The sequence below is a fragment of the Lepisosteus platostomus genome, chromosome 25 (genome assembly GCF_059453375.1).
Source record: "Lepisosteus platostomus isolate fLepPlt1 chromosome 25, fLepPlt1.hap1, whole genome shotgun sequence".
NCBI classification, from domain to species: domain Eukaryota; kingdom Metazoa; phylum Chordata; class Actinopteri; order Semionotiformes; family Lepisosteidae; genus Lepisosteus; species Lepisosteus platostomus.
The window spans coordinates 1626787-1640757 of NC_142635.1; the positions used below are offsets into that span (position 1 = coordinate 1626787).

General features: G+C 51.0%; 2 protein-coding genes and 1 long non-coding RNA gene across 17 annotated transcripts in view; 2 read left to right on the forward strand and 1 right to left on the reverse strand.

Annotated features, from left to right (window-relative positions):
* The window catches only part of LOC148640473 (Fc receptor-like protein 5), a 28002-nt gene extending 22325 nt beyond the window's left edge, over positions 1-5677 (forward strand). For all 10 annotated transcript variants that reach the window (XM_088619692.1, XM_088619691.1, XM_088619693.1 and 7 more), the window contains 2 exons: positions 116-174; positions 2388-5677. In XM_088619692.1, the coding sequence (XP_088475818.1) occupies positions 116-168 (53 nt within the window). In that variant the 3' untranslated portion in view covers positions 169-174; positions 2388-5677. The remainder of the gene's footprint in view (positions 1-115; positions 175-2387) is intronic.
* On the reverse strand, positions 4664-10522 carry LOC148640474 (uncharacterized). Of its 2 annotated transcripts, XR_015930298.1 has the most exons (5): positions 9785-10522; positions 8614-9232; positions 7129-7852; positions 4880-5199; positions 4664-4704 (listed from the first exon to the last, which is right to left on the reverse strand). It is a non-coding gene; the product is annotated as an uncharacterized LOC148640474 (long non-coding RNA). The 2 variants fall into 2 exon arrangements; XR_015930297.1 differs by having other exon boundaries at positions 8614-10522.
* A 1192-nt stretch (positions 10523-11714) lies between these two features.
* Positions 11715-13971, forward strand: part of tmc4 (transmembrane channel-like 4) — a 31737-nt gene continuing 29480 nt past the window's right edge. For 3 of the 5 annotated variants that reach the window (XR_015930296.1, XM_088619702.1, XM_088619701.1), the window contains exon 1: positions 11716-13446. Coding sequence is in view for 4 of the 5 variants with exons in the window: in XM_088619702.1 (XP_088475828.1) it covers positions 13404-13446 (43 nt within the window). In the remaining variant the exon portion in view is untranslated. Of the gene's footprint in view, positions 13447-13971 lie in introns of all 5 variants that reach the window. The other 2 variants (XM_088619705.1, XM_088619703.1) reach the window with 1 other exon arrangement.

Here is a 13971-nt window from a genome sequence, read left to right on the forward strand (position 1 = left end):
TTCTCTCTGCGACCCCTCGCCCCCAGGCTGGACCAGTGGACAGGGGAGGGAGCAGAGTGTCCTGTGTGGGTCTGCCCTGCTCCTCCCTCTCCTCACTGTGCCTCTGCCTTCACAGCCCCTCCCTCTGACCAGAGCGCTGCCAGCCTCTACGCCACTGTGCACTTCTGAACGCAGGTCAGTGTTCACTCTGATGTACGGTCTGTCCCTGTCTCTGCAGTCCTGTCTGTCCCTGTCCTTACCTCTCCCTGTCTCTGCAGTCCTGTCTGTCCCTGTCCTTACCTCTCCCTGTCTCTGCAGTCCTGTCTGTCCCTTACCTGACCTCTCCCTGTCTCAGCAGTCCTGTCTGTCCCTGTCCTGACCTCTCCGTGTGTCCCTGTCCTTACCTCTCCCTGTCTCTGCAGTCCTGTCTGTCCCTGTCCTGACCTCTCCCTGTCTCTGCAGTCCTGTCTGTCCCTGTCCTGACCTCTCCCTGTCTCTGCAGTCGTCTGTCCCTATCCTGACCTCTCCCTGTCTCTGCAGTCCTGTCTGTCCCTGTCCTGACCTCTCTCTGTCTCTGCAGTCCTGTGTGTCCCTGTCCTGACCTCTCCGTGTGTCCCTGTCCTGACCTCTCCCTGTCTCTGCAGTCCTGTCTGTCCCTGTCCTGACCTCTCCCTGTCTCTGCAGTCCTGTCTGTCCCTGTCCTGACCTCTCCCTGTCTCTGCAGTCCTGTGTGTCCCTGTCCTGACCTCTCCGTGTGTCCCTGTCCTGACCTCTCCCTGTCTCTGCAGTCCTGTCTGTCCCTGTCCTGACCTCTCCCTGTCTCTGCAGTCCTCTGTCCCTATCCTGACCTCTCCCTGTCTCTGCAGTCCTGTCTGTCCCTGTCCTTACCTCTCCCTGTCTCTGCAGTCCTGTCTGTCCCTTACCTGACCTATCCCTGTCTCAGCAGTCCTGTCTGTCCCTGTCCTGACCTCTCCGTGTGTCCCTGTCCTTACCTCTCCCTGTCTCTGCAGTCCTGTCTGTCCCTGTCCTGACCTCTCCCTGTCTCTGCAGTCCTGTCTGTCCCTGTCCTGACCTCTCCCTGTCTCTGCAGTCGTCTGTCCCTATCCTGACCTCTCCCTGTCTCTGCAGTCCTGTCTGTCCCTGTCCTGACCTCTCTCTGTCTCTGCAGTCCTGTGTGTCCCTGTCCTGACCTCTCCCTGTCTCTGCAGTCCTGTCTGTCCCTGTCCTGACCTCTCCCTGTCTCTGCAGTCCTGTCTGTCCCTGTCCTGACCTCTCCCTGTCTCTGCAGTCCTGTGTGTCCCTGTCCTGACCTCTCCGTGTGTCCCTGTCCTGACCTCTCCCTGTCTCTGCAGTCCTGTCTGTCCCTATCCTGACCTCTCCCTGTCTCTGCAGTCGTCTGTCCCTATCCTGACCTCTCCCTGTCTCTGCAGTCCTGTCTGTCCCTGTCCTTACCTCTCCCTGTCTCTGCAGTCCTGTCTGTCCCTTACCTGACCTATCCCTGTCTCAGCAGTCCTGTCTGTCCCTGTCCTGACCTCTCCGTGTGTCCCTGTCCTTACCTCTCCCTGTCTCTGCAGTCCTGTCTGTCCCTGTCCTGACCTCTCCCTGTCTCTGCAGTCCTGTCTGTCCCTGTCCTGACCTCTCCCTGTCTCTGCAGTCGTCTGTCCCTATCCTGACCTCTCCCTGTCTCTGCAGTCCTGTCTGTCCCTGTCCTGACCTCTCTCTGTCTCTGCAGTCCTGTGTGTCCCTGTCCTGACCTCTCCCTGTCTCTGCAGTCCTGTCTGTCCCTGTCCTGACCTCTCCCTGTCTCTGCAGTCCTGTCTGTCCCTGTCCTGACCTCTCCCTGTCTCTGCAGTCCTGTGTGTCCCTGTCCTGACCTCTCCGTGTGTCCCTGTCCTGACCTCTCCCTGTCTCTGCAGTCCTGTCTGTCCCTATCCTGACCTCTCCCTGTCTCTGCAGTTCTGTCTGTCCCTGTCCTGACTTCTCCTTGTGTGTCACTGTTTGTATTAATTGTTCACTGTGTGCGTTTCACATGCTCTAGGAATGTGTGGCGTGTTGTGCGGCGTGTTGTGCAGCGGGTGTGTGGCGTGTTGTGAAACGTGTTGTGCGGCGGGTGTGTGGCGTGTTGTGAAGCGGGTGTGTCGCGTGTTGTTAAGCGTGTTGTGTGGCGGGTGTGTGGCGTGTTGTGCAGCATGTTGTGCGGCGGGTGTGTGGCGTGTTGTGCAGCGGGTGTGTGGCGTGTTGTGCAGCGTGTTGTGCAGCGGGTGTGTGGCGTGTTGTGCAACATGTTGTGTGGTGGGTGTGTGGCGTGTTGTGCAGCATGTTGTGCAGCGGGTGTGTCGCGTGTTGTGAAGCGTGTTGTGTGGCGTGTTGCGCTGGGCGTCACTGGTCTCTGCTCCTTTTCCCTTCAGCCTGGCTGTGCTCTGCGGGCGGACAGGACCTGCCAGCAGCTGTGTGCCAGGAGGAGCCAGCAGCCAGAACTGGACGTCTTGAGCGCCTGTCACTTGCAGTTAATATACCGACGGGCCGACGGGCCGACAGGACGACAGGACGACAGGACGACAGACTGACAGACTGACAGACTGACAGGACGACAGGACGACAGGACGACAGGACGACAGGACGACAGGACTACAGGACGATCTGTGTTGTTCATGCAAGAGCCCACAGGCGCTGGAATTGAAAGGACTGAGGCATCTGTGAAATAGCACCTTTCAACCCAAGAAAACCCAGAGCTCTTCACGTACTGGGGGACCAACTTCATACAGCCACAGCGGTCATTCTGCACCAGTACCCCCTGCTGGGAGACACACAGTGGTCATTCTGCACCAGTAACCCCCACTGGGAGACACACAGTGGTCATTCTGCACCAGTACCCCCTGCTGGGAGACAAACAGTGGTCATTCTGCACCAGTAACCCCCACTGAGAGACACACAGTGCCCTGTGTAGTGTGCTCTCACGAGGCACCAGTTCTGTAGGGTTTGGGCATTTACTGGGACAATTATTAATTGTAGCAGTAAGTCACAAAATTGATTCTTTTAATGGCCTTAGAATCCAACCATGCGATATAACTCAAACAACGCACACACACAGGCACTAATACACGAGAATACAATTATTAATACATAAAATGTGCATGTAAACATAACAGATCTTATCGTGAGGGTTATCAGAATACAAAAGATATATATTCATTCAGTCACAAAGAGTTGCACATATCAAGAGGACATACGTTCGGTATATCATTCATTTAGACCGTTTCGTAAATGAACTTGGTCACAACTTCTACACTAGATACTCAAAACAAGTACATAACTCTTAGGAATTAAATTGATATTAACTGGTTGGGATAACGAATTATCGAGCAGTAATGCAGTGAAGTTGAATACTCATCCAATCTCTGGGGATTCAGAACTCCTGGAGACACAAGCAAAGAAACAGCTGCAGGCTTGTTGCTGTCCAATCCGCGCTCTCTGGCTACGTGCCAGGCTGTGCTGTGCAGCTTGCGACGGTGCCCTGCTGATGCTCTCTGAAGACCGGCTAGTTAGTGTTGGCTGAAACTAGCGAAGTTTGTGCACAGGAGAAAAGATGACTGTGGGTCCCAGCAGGTCAGGAAGAAGACCGGTTCGTTCCTGATGAAGCGCTAGTTCTGAATACTGATTCAGCTGTCCACAGTTCTGACCTGTTCACGAGGCCTGCTGCTGGTGCTAACCTCGGGTGGATCCTCTGGTTACTCTCTGGCAACCTCCGCTCTTGACTCTTAGAACAGAGGAAAGTTCTGGCATTCGGACACACTGGCCGTTCCGCGGTTGTCCAGGCTGAGTCTCAGGATGGTCAGGAGGCGCGCTGCGAGAAAGTTCTGCCCTTGGGAGCCTTTCTGCTCCTGGCCGTCCTGCCCTGGAATTGTCTCGCACCCCTGGAATTCTCCTTAGAGATTCTCTTTAGAATTTCTCCCCGGCCCTCTGTGTTGCCTGTTTTTACCTGGAGGAACTTCAGCTCATTCATTGGCTGAAAGTTTCCTGGGCATCAGAGTCCCACGTGGGTTACTCGGCCCTACCAGTCCCTGATTGGTTGATCAAGGTGAGATATGAGTCACTTACTCCTGACACTTAGGAATGCAGTCCAGATGTCCATCTGGCACTCCCTAGACAGATAGGCGCCAATGGATGACCATTGATCATGATAGCCAGGCTTAGCTAAGTGCATCCCTATTTGGGAGCTGTCCCTTATCAAAAGAAAACATCTTTAAATCAGCCTGCATGAATAGCTTCTCTGTGGCTGCACCACAGAGATGGAGAGAGAAATGGGGCCTCATGTGGGAAAGCACAGCAACACTTAATTCCTGTATTTTAATAAGCCTTGCCGCTACACCTGTACTGTACTGCCCTGCCCTGTACTATCCCTGTACTATACTGCATTGCCCTGCCCTGCCCTGCCCTGTACTGTACTGCCCTGTACTGCCTTGCCCTCCCCTGTCCTGTACTGCCCTGCCCTATACTGTAGTGCCCTGCCCTATACTGTACTGTACTGTACTCCCCTGTCCTGTACTGCCCTATACTGCACAGCCCTGTCCTGTACCGTACTGCCCTATAATGTACTGTACTGCCCTGCCCTGCCCTGTACAGTCCTGCCCTGTACTGCCCTACCCTGCCCTGTACTGTACTGTCCTGCCCTGCCCTGTACAGTCCTGCCATGTCCTGCCCTGCCCTATAATGTACTGTACAGTCCTGCCCTGTACTGCACTGCCCTCCCCTGTACTATACTGCCCTGCCCTATAATGTACTGTAATGGACCTATAATGGAGAGAAATGGGGCCTCATGTGGGAAAGCACAGCAACACTTAATTCCTGTATTTTAATAAGCCTTGCCGCTACACCTGTACTGTACTGCCCTGCCCTGTACTATCCCTGTACTGTACTGCATTGCCCTGCCCTGCCCTGTGCTGTACTGCCCTGTCCTGTACTGTACTGCCCTGCCTTGCCCTCCCCTGTACTGCCCTGCCCTGTACTGTACTGCCCTGCCCTGCCCTGCCCTCCCCTGTACAGTACTGTACTGCCCTGCCCTCCCCTGTACTGCCCTGCCCTCCCCTGTGCTGTACTACCTTGCCCTGCTCTGCCTTGCCCTCCCCTGTACTGCCCTGCCCTGCCCTGTAGTGTACTGCCCTCCCCTGTACTGCCCTGCCCTGTACTGTACTGTCCTGCCCTCCCCTGTACTGTACTGACCTGTACTGCCCTGCCTTGCCCACTCCTGTACTACTGAAATGGAAATCTAATAAATAAATTGATTCTTAAAATGTAGAGAGCTTTAGGAAAATATATAACAAGGATGTAACTGCTGTGCTGCGTGCAGATTTGTAGAAGACAGTGTGTCAACAAAGTACGCACTGTCTAGGTTACTTTTAGAAGACAGTGTATCAACACAGTATGTACTGTCTGGGTTATTAGATTAGCCGAAGGTAACTGATAAGCTTTGCAAAAACTATATTGGTGCTTCTTCTTTCGTTTTTATGATGTAATCTGTTTTGTCTTAAGGAAAGGGGAAGTGTTTGAAGGGACAAAGTGCTGAACTTTCCCTTACATTGCAACATCTTATAAAATCCTGTACTGCTTGTAATGAGTTAAGTCCCTGACGCACTCTGCAGAGTGACAGCAGGGCTCCCATATTGCAATATGAATAAAGACCTTACTGAGTGAATGAGAATACCTCTCCTGGCTCTACTTTGATAAAATGCAACGACAATCTTTGGTGACGAAAATGGGATCACAAACCTGAGTGCGGACGGCTGCTGAGACTCCATCCGGGCCCGGACAATTTTAGTGAATTGGACGAACCTCGGGGGATAATCTGTTTATCCTTACAGAGACGCGTCTGGAGAATTGGCAGCTGTCTGACGTCAGTAAGTGATCCTTAAAGAACTAATAGGTTGAAAAGCGAGCCACAGGGGTGTTCGATAAGTCAGGGACTTATAACGGGTCTGGGACCCGGCGAGTCTGGGGCTCGTGAAATGAACATATCTTCACACAGACGTGTGGTTTTTGCTCTGCGGAGTAGTTAATGTGATAGTGTTCTAGAAACAGTAAGGCGTGGTCGACAATGGGAAACGAGAGCTCTAAAGGCAAAGCTGGGCTGAGCGATCCAGCAAAGTACGACAAATTCAGAGAAAAAAGGAAAAAAGAAAAAGCAGGAGTGGGTGGGTGGGTTAGAGTCCCACTAAGCCCGGGTTAGAGTCCCGCCAGAAGAAAAATATTTTTATGTTCATGAACTGTGAAGCTAGGGTAATAGATGTAAGGGGAAATATTTATCAACTGAAAGGGATAACAGGATAACAATAGATTTTTTTGCGTATGCAAAGTAGAACATACTGTAATATTTTTTGAGCCACATGTATTTCTTATAGGGAACTTATTAACACTGGTGTAGGAGACAAATGTATTCGGATCACTAAACCTCTGCTGTTTAAATAATATAGGCAGTTTTTTAGTAAAAATGTGAAATAATCAGAGCTCTCAAAATGTGCCAGTACCTCAAAAGGGAACTTGCACGTGATTTATATATGATAATTAGGGGCCCATAACTTTGAAGGATCTTTGTAAGTGGTCAGAATGGACAGAGGAAAGTGGAATTAGGAAAAAGAAGTTTCCTGAAGATGAGATGACAGGGATAAAATAGAAATCTTAAGGGGAAACTTAGAAGAGAAGGAGAAGAAAGGAAAGAAAGTGAATTGGAAAACTTATATGTCATGGAAAGAGGAATCACAGAAATGATGGGAAGCTTCAAAAAAGACTAGTCTTGAAACTAAAGAACAGCAGGCTGCAGCTAAAGTCACGGCCATGCGTACAAAAAAGAAAAAGTCTCCACCGAAATTAGAAAGCGGTCCGGAGCCAAAGCCTTTTCACTTGTTCGTGAAATGCCCATGTGTACTTTTCCAGGCCCAGAAGGAACTCCAGCATATGTACATTGACATTGGTCTCCTAGTGAATTATTTGCATTAGTCAAGTATTTTCCTAAATTGCCTGATGATTGTAAAGAATTTAAAAGAAAGTTAAGCCTTGTTCTTGATTGTCTTAAGCCTAATTACAGTGACATAACCTTGTCACGACACTACCCTGCCCTCTACTGTACTGCCCTGCCCTATAATGTACTGTATGGACCTGTACTGCCCTGCCCTGTACAGTCCTGCCCTGCCCTGTACTGTATCTCCCTCTCAAGTTCTAAAGGTGCAGGGAGATCAGATTCTGGGGCTCAGGGAGTCCCAGTGCTGGTGTAGACCAGATTCTGGGGCGCAGGGAGTCTCAGTGCCGGTGTAGATCAGATTGTGGGGTACAGAGTGCATCTTAAAATAAAATGCCAGGGTCCTGTCCTGTGAGATATGTTAGTGATAAAAATCCTCTTCAATTCAAAACCCGTATCCAATAGTCCTTTATTCTTAAATGCCTTCCAGCACACTCCTAAATCTCTCCTTCCTCTGAAATGCTTCCATCTTATCGGCTTCCGCCCCAGCTCATCGCTTCTGGGGCATTTATATCCTGTTTCCCGATGAAGTTCACCTGTGTCTCCTTGTTTCACTGCATAGGCTTTTCCCAATAGCGGGTCAGCTTGTTATCCTGGGTGGCCATCTTGCCCAGGTCTATATTGAGTATTTTCAGTTTTTTCGTTCTGCAAATACCGGTTATAAATTACCCTTCCCCGGGTCCTCTTACAATGCACATTTGTAGAGGGATCTCTGTCCAGCAGAGATCATCCTGCAACTCACCACTGGCGACCCACTGAAGCACTGTGTCTCCCCCGGAGTGCAGGGTCCCTCGTGAGTCTCTCTCTCTCTGCTGGAGCGCAGGGTCCCTGGTGAGTCTCTCTCTCTGCTGGAGCGCAGGGTCCCTGGTGAGTCAATTCAATTCAATTCAAGATGCTTTATTAGCATGACCGAAGGGTACAATCGGTGTTGCCAAAGCAAATAAAAATAATAAAATTAACATGAGTTGTGGTGCTCTAGCAGTGCTATCCTGAGGCTGGTTGTGTGTTGTGTGTATTGTGCTGTGATGTGGTTGAGTCTGAGTTGTGGTGCTCTAGCAGTGCTGTCCTGAGGCTGGTTAGTGTCCGTGAGGCTCAGGTCAGTGAGCTTCAGGACCAGCTGGCTCAGGGGGCTCTGTTTTGGGCTCAGCTCTTGGCTCAGCAGGGCTTTGTGGTGGCAGGAATTTTGGTCGCTGTTTTTAGGTGTAGCCAATACTTTAATATTCTTTTCTGTATGTTTATCAATAGTGGGTACTGGCCTAATTTGGCCCTGCACCTGTTGTTAGGTGTTTTTCTCTGCACACGGAGGATGTTTCTACAGATCTCCATGTGCAGAGTTTCTGTGGGGTGTTTGTCCCATTGGGTGTAATCCTGGTCTGTGAGGGGACCCCACACTTCACTGCCGTATAGGGCAATGGGTTGGATTACACTTTCAAATATTTGGAGCCAGATTCTTGTTGGTGGGTTGATGTTGAAGAGCATCCTTCTTATTGCGTAGAAAACCCTGAGTGCCTTCTCCCTCAGTGCCTTCACTGCCAGGTAAAAACTACCAGAAGGGCTGATGGCGAGACCGAGATATGTGTAGCTGGATGTGTGCTCCAGTGTTGTTGTCGAGTGTGAATTTGTACCTGTTTCCCTGAGGTCTGGCTTTCTTCTGGAAAACCATAACTCTGGTCTTGTCCAGATTGAGTCTCTCTCTCTGTTGGAGCGCAGGGTCCCTGGTGAGTCTCTCTCTCTCTGCTGGAGCGGAGGGTCCCTGGTGAGTCTCTCTCTCTGTTGGAGCGCAGGGTCCCTGGTGAGTCTCTCTCTCTCTGTTGGAGCGCAGGGTCCCTGTAAGTCAAACATTCCTGTGTTCCACAATCCATTAAAGCTGCCAATGCAAATGTCAAGGATAAACACAATTTTGACTCTTACAACCCACTTAAGTGCGATATGTTTTGTGATGAGTTATAAATGTTACATGTTGCTATGTGTTATACTGTACAAGTGCAATAGAGTGATTTGCAATGTTTTACATGTACAGGAGTGCTCTGTGTCCATAAATAATTTCCCTCAGGGGGCAATAAAATCTTATCTTATCACGGGATGTGATGAAAACAACGCGGGCCATCTGTTTCGGCGTCTCCTCCCTGTGACCACTTTCACCGCCGTGGCGAGATTTTCTCAAGATTTTCCGTGTTTCTCTCGCCCATGTAACAGTCATGAGAGGAAGGAGATGGAGGAAACACACCAGAAATCGGTTCAACTCTAAACCCCGGTGTCGAAAAGTAAAAAAATACCAGGCGGTTATTTTTGTCGACAAGAAAAAAAAAGGGCGACACAGTATTTCGACACGTAACCGTGCCGGAGCGCCGCTGCTCCCGGCGTATTACAGCTGGACGAGTGTGTGGAAATAAATACATGAATTAGCATGAAGTTGTAATAAAGGGTTTACTCTGGAGTGTGAAATCAACGTGTTTTATCGGTTTTCACGGTATTGCCTCTTGTGTCTCAGAGGAGTGACGGAGGGCGGTCACTCGCAGTATTTTAATGAGCTTTTAGTATTTTGGAAGTATTTTTTTTTACACTTAACCATACCATGGGACCGTTTTTCGCCTCCATCTTCTTATCTTTAGTTATCATTCAGAATGAAATGCATTCATAACGGTTAATAAGTTATAATACATTTAGCGACAGTATTGCCATTTTTCCTCAAATTACTTATGAATCCGCCGCTTTTTCACTCCGGCAGACGGGGGGGTACGGTCTATAAGCGTGAAGGCGTGTTTGCTAGATGTTTAAAGATATTTATCTGCTCACCTCAGGCCTCGGGTGCGCGCTGCGCGTCCGATGAAAACCGCCGCTAACGGTCGGGCGCGAGGCGGCAGGGCACCGAACATTTGCGCCAGATTCGACCCGTCCAATCAGACGGGGGCGGGCCCGCAGCCGGACCAATCAGCGCCGAGCGCGCCCCGCTGGGGGCGGGCCATCCGGACGCCAGGACCCCAACGGCCGCCGCCGCCCGGGTGTCATGGTCGCGCGGTCTGCGCCTGGACCCCGGCCAGTGTCCCGGTACAACACCCACTGCACCGCAAATGAGAAACTGAGCGCTCGAAGGAGTCGATTCTGTTAATTGACAGATGTAGTTTTTTGTTTCAAAGCGATACAGTGTTTTGCACGTAGCCGTGCCTGGAGCGCGTCGCAGAGCCGGACCGAGGAGAGGGAAGGCGCGCCTGGACATGAATAAACAATGATGAGACTGCCTACAGGGAGGAGATAAAACAACTTGCAGACTGGTGCCAAGCCAACAACCTATATCTCAACATCAGCAAAACCAAAGAGCTGATTGTTGACTTCAGAAGACAAGGAAAAGTCCACTCCCCCATCTACATAGAAGGGTCTGCGGTGGAGATGGTGAATAACTTCAAATTCCTAGGTGTTCACATCTCTAAGGACCTTACATGGACACTGAACACCTCCAGTCTCATCAAGAAGGCACAACAGCGGTTGTACTTCCTGAGAAGGCTGAAGAAAAAACACCTACATCCACAGATCCTCACCAACTTCTACAGTTGTACGGCGGAAAGCATACTGACCAGCTGCATCACAGTCTGGTACGGCAACTGCACCGCATCTGACTGTAAGGCACTACAGTGGGTGGTCAAAACTGCCCAACACATCATCGGCAGTGCCTTACCATCCATCCAGGAAATATACAACACCAGGAGTCTGAAAAAAGCCACCAAAATTATGTCTGACCCCACTCACCCCAGTCATAACTTGTTTGTTCCCCTACCATCTGGCAGAAGGTTCTGGTCACTCCAGTAGCACACAACTAGACTCCAAAATAGCTTCTTCCCCAGAGCTGTCAAGTTGGTGACGCCCCCACTCCCTCCCATCATATTATGATCTCTCCTAACGTCTTCCTGTACCCACCATGACTGTACTCCTACACCACTACACACACATGTAAGCCGAAATTGTACTGTCCCCTCGATAGCCCAGTAAAACTGTACCGGTCGTAATAATATTTAATATTAATTAACCATACTATTTTTAACCATACTATTTTTGCACTGTTCCAAGAATTACCTTGCACTGTTTTTGTCCTGTTATATTTTCTCAGTTTTGCGGAATTTTGCACAGTTTTGATTACTTGATTACATGTTATTTATGTTATGTTATTACATGTTACTGTTTTTGCTGTTGTGTTACTGTCTATTGTCTTATCTTCTGTCCTATTTATATACTGCACCTGAGTGACTAATGAGAAACACTTTTCATTATACTATGCACCTGTGTAAGTTTAATGACAATAAAGTTGAATTGAATTGAATAAAGACAAATGATGATGATGGTGTTGTAATGAAGGGTACGCACCCTGGTGTGCTGGGTGTCTGGGGTCTCCCCGGACCCCGGATCTCCACCAGTCCGTCCCGGACCCCAAGGGGAGATCTGCTTCACCCAAACCTTAAAACAGCTCCAGTCCCGCAGAAGATCATAAAATCACCATCACACACACTGGTGACCCGGGGCGCCGGTCCACCTGCAGCAGGAGGATAAAGAACTACAGCACCCAGCGGTCTGTGCGCGTCTCCCGGGGCGCTGGTCCGCCTGCGGCAGGAGGATAAAGAACTACAGCTCACAGCGGTCTTTGCGCGTCTCCCGGTGCGCTGGTCCGCCTGCGGCAGGAGGAGGAAGAACTACAGCTCCCAGCGGCCCGTGCGGCTCCGCGGAGCAGAGACACGCGTGGAGGCGAGTTCGCTGCAGGACATCGGTGCTCTGTCCTGCTGTCGGCTGCCGGGAGCCGCTGTGTCTGCGGGCTGAGGTAAAGTTTCTGCGTGATCTTCACTCGCGTGGTTCAGGGAGGAAGACACGCGGGTTTGCGGGAAGATCGAGAGGGGACTCCAGCCAACTGAAACACTAAAAACACACAACTGACACACTGACACTCTGATACACAACTAACACACACTGACACACTACAAACACACAACTGACACACTGAAGACACTACTAACACACACTGACACGCTGAAAACACACTGATACACAACTAACACACACTGAATACACACAACTAACTCTGTGAATACACAGCTAACATAATATTAATAATAATAAATATAGTATTTGAATAAATTCCTTAAACTTATATAGCACTCCTACTCCTCTTGAGAGACGCCCCGGGATTGTTCATGACCACAGAGAGTCAGGACCTCGGTTTTACGTCTCATCCGAAGGACGGCGCCTGTTTCCAGTCTAGTGTCCCCATCAAATTTACTGGGGCGTCAGGACCCACACAGCCTGCATGGTGAGCGCCCCCTTCTGGCCCCACTGACGCCCCTCCCTGCGGGTACTGGCCAGGCTCGCCCTGCTGGGGAGGGAGAGGGGCTTCATGGCGAGCTGTGCTCTGGGCTCGGCCCGCGTTCCCCCTGCGGGAGGTCAGATGCTGTGGGCTGGAGAGGCAGTGTGGGGAGGTAGCAGAGGAGACCCCCGAGGGAGAGCTGTCACTGCGCTGTCCCAGACGCAGCTGGAGCCCGGTGTCCACTGCTGTAAACTGCTTACTCTCTGGTCTCCAGGTCCCCTGGATCCCCTGCGGTCCGCTCACACGGCTCACTGCGGCGGCGTGGGGTGAGTGTGTGCCGGCCAGGGCCCAGCTCGCAGCACGCAGGCTGTACGTGTCGGACCGGCGGGGGGGCCTGGCCGCTGCAGCAGACGCCCCTCTGAGCAGCACGCTCTGTTCGTCTGCTGAGGAGCGCAGGCGTGTGGCCCCAGTAAGGGTGTAAACAGACCAGGGCTGGGTGTGTCAGGGCTGCTCCCCGATTGATCAGCCTGTGGAGGGCGGGAACAGTAGCCTGCAGAGGTGTAAATTTGCAGTTTTCAGAAGGCCAGCCGGCGTGCGTCTCTGATCAGGCAGCCGGGCGGGTCTGGGGGGAGTCTGCACGTTTTCCAGAGTGTCAGCAGATCTGCCCTCCAGTGTCACAGCGCCGTGTGCCAGCCTGAGCGTTCAGAGTCGAGGGAGATCGTCCAGAACTGGACTGTGCTGAGACTGCGGGAGCCGCTGAAAGAGGAGTGTGGAAATTCCCCCTCACCCTGACACGATGAATACACAACTGACACTGATACACATGTACTGCCACACACACAGAATCGCTCTGTACTAAACAAAGTCAAACAATGAGAGAGAGGAGAGCAGGAGACAGTGGGAGGAGAGAGATCAGAAGAGAGAGAGGAGAGCAGGAGACACAATGAGAGAGGAGAGCAGGAGACACTCCCTGCTCAGCGTGCTGGGCTCAGTGCCAGCAGGCACGAGGAAGTAGCTCGGAGCTGAGGCCCTGGGGGGTGAGACAGGTCGAAGTCTAGCGGCTGTTTCCTGGAGCAACAAAGAGTTGTTTGTGCCAGCGCTCCGGACTGCATATCCGCACGGATTCTCCTCATGGACTGGACTGGGAAACAGAGAGGCGCCCCATCTCTGGGAGGTGAGTCTGTCCATCTCTCCTGTCTCCCCACTCCTCTCTCAATTCAATTCAAGGTGCTTTACTGGCATGACACACTGTATTATTATTATTACTGAGAGACAGGCTCACTGTCTGTTCCTCAGGCTGGGACAGGAGATCACACACTGTATTATTATTATCGAGAGACAGGCTCACTGTTCCTCAGGCTGGGACAGGAGATCACACACTGTATTATTATTATCGAGAGACAGGCTCACTGTCTGTTCCTCAGGCTGGGACAGGAGATCACACACTGTATTATTATTATTGAGAGACAGGCTCACTGTCTGTTCCTCAGGCTGGGACAGGAGATCACACACTGTATTATTATTATTGAGAGACAGGCTCACTGTCTATTCCTCAGGCTGGGACAGGAGATCACACACTGTATTATTATTATTGAGAGACAGGCTCACTGTCTGTTCCTCAGGCTGGGACAGGAGATCACACACTGTATTATTATTATTGAGAGACAGGCTCACTGTCTGTTCCTCAGGCTGGGACAGG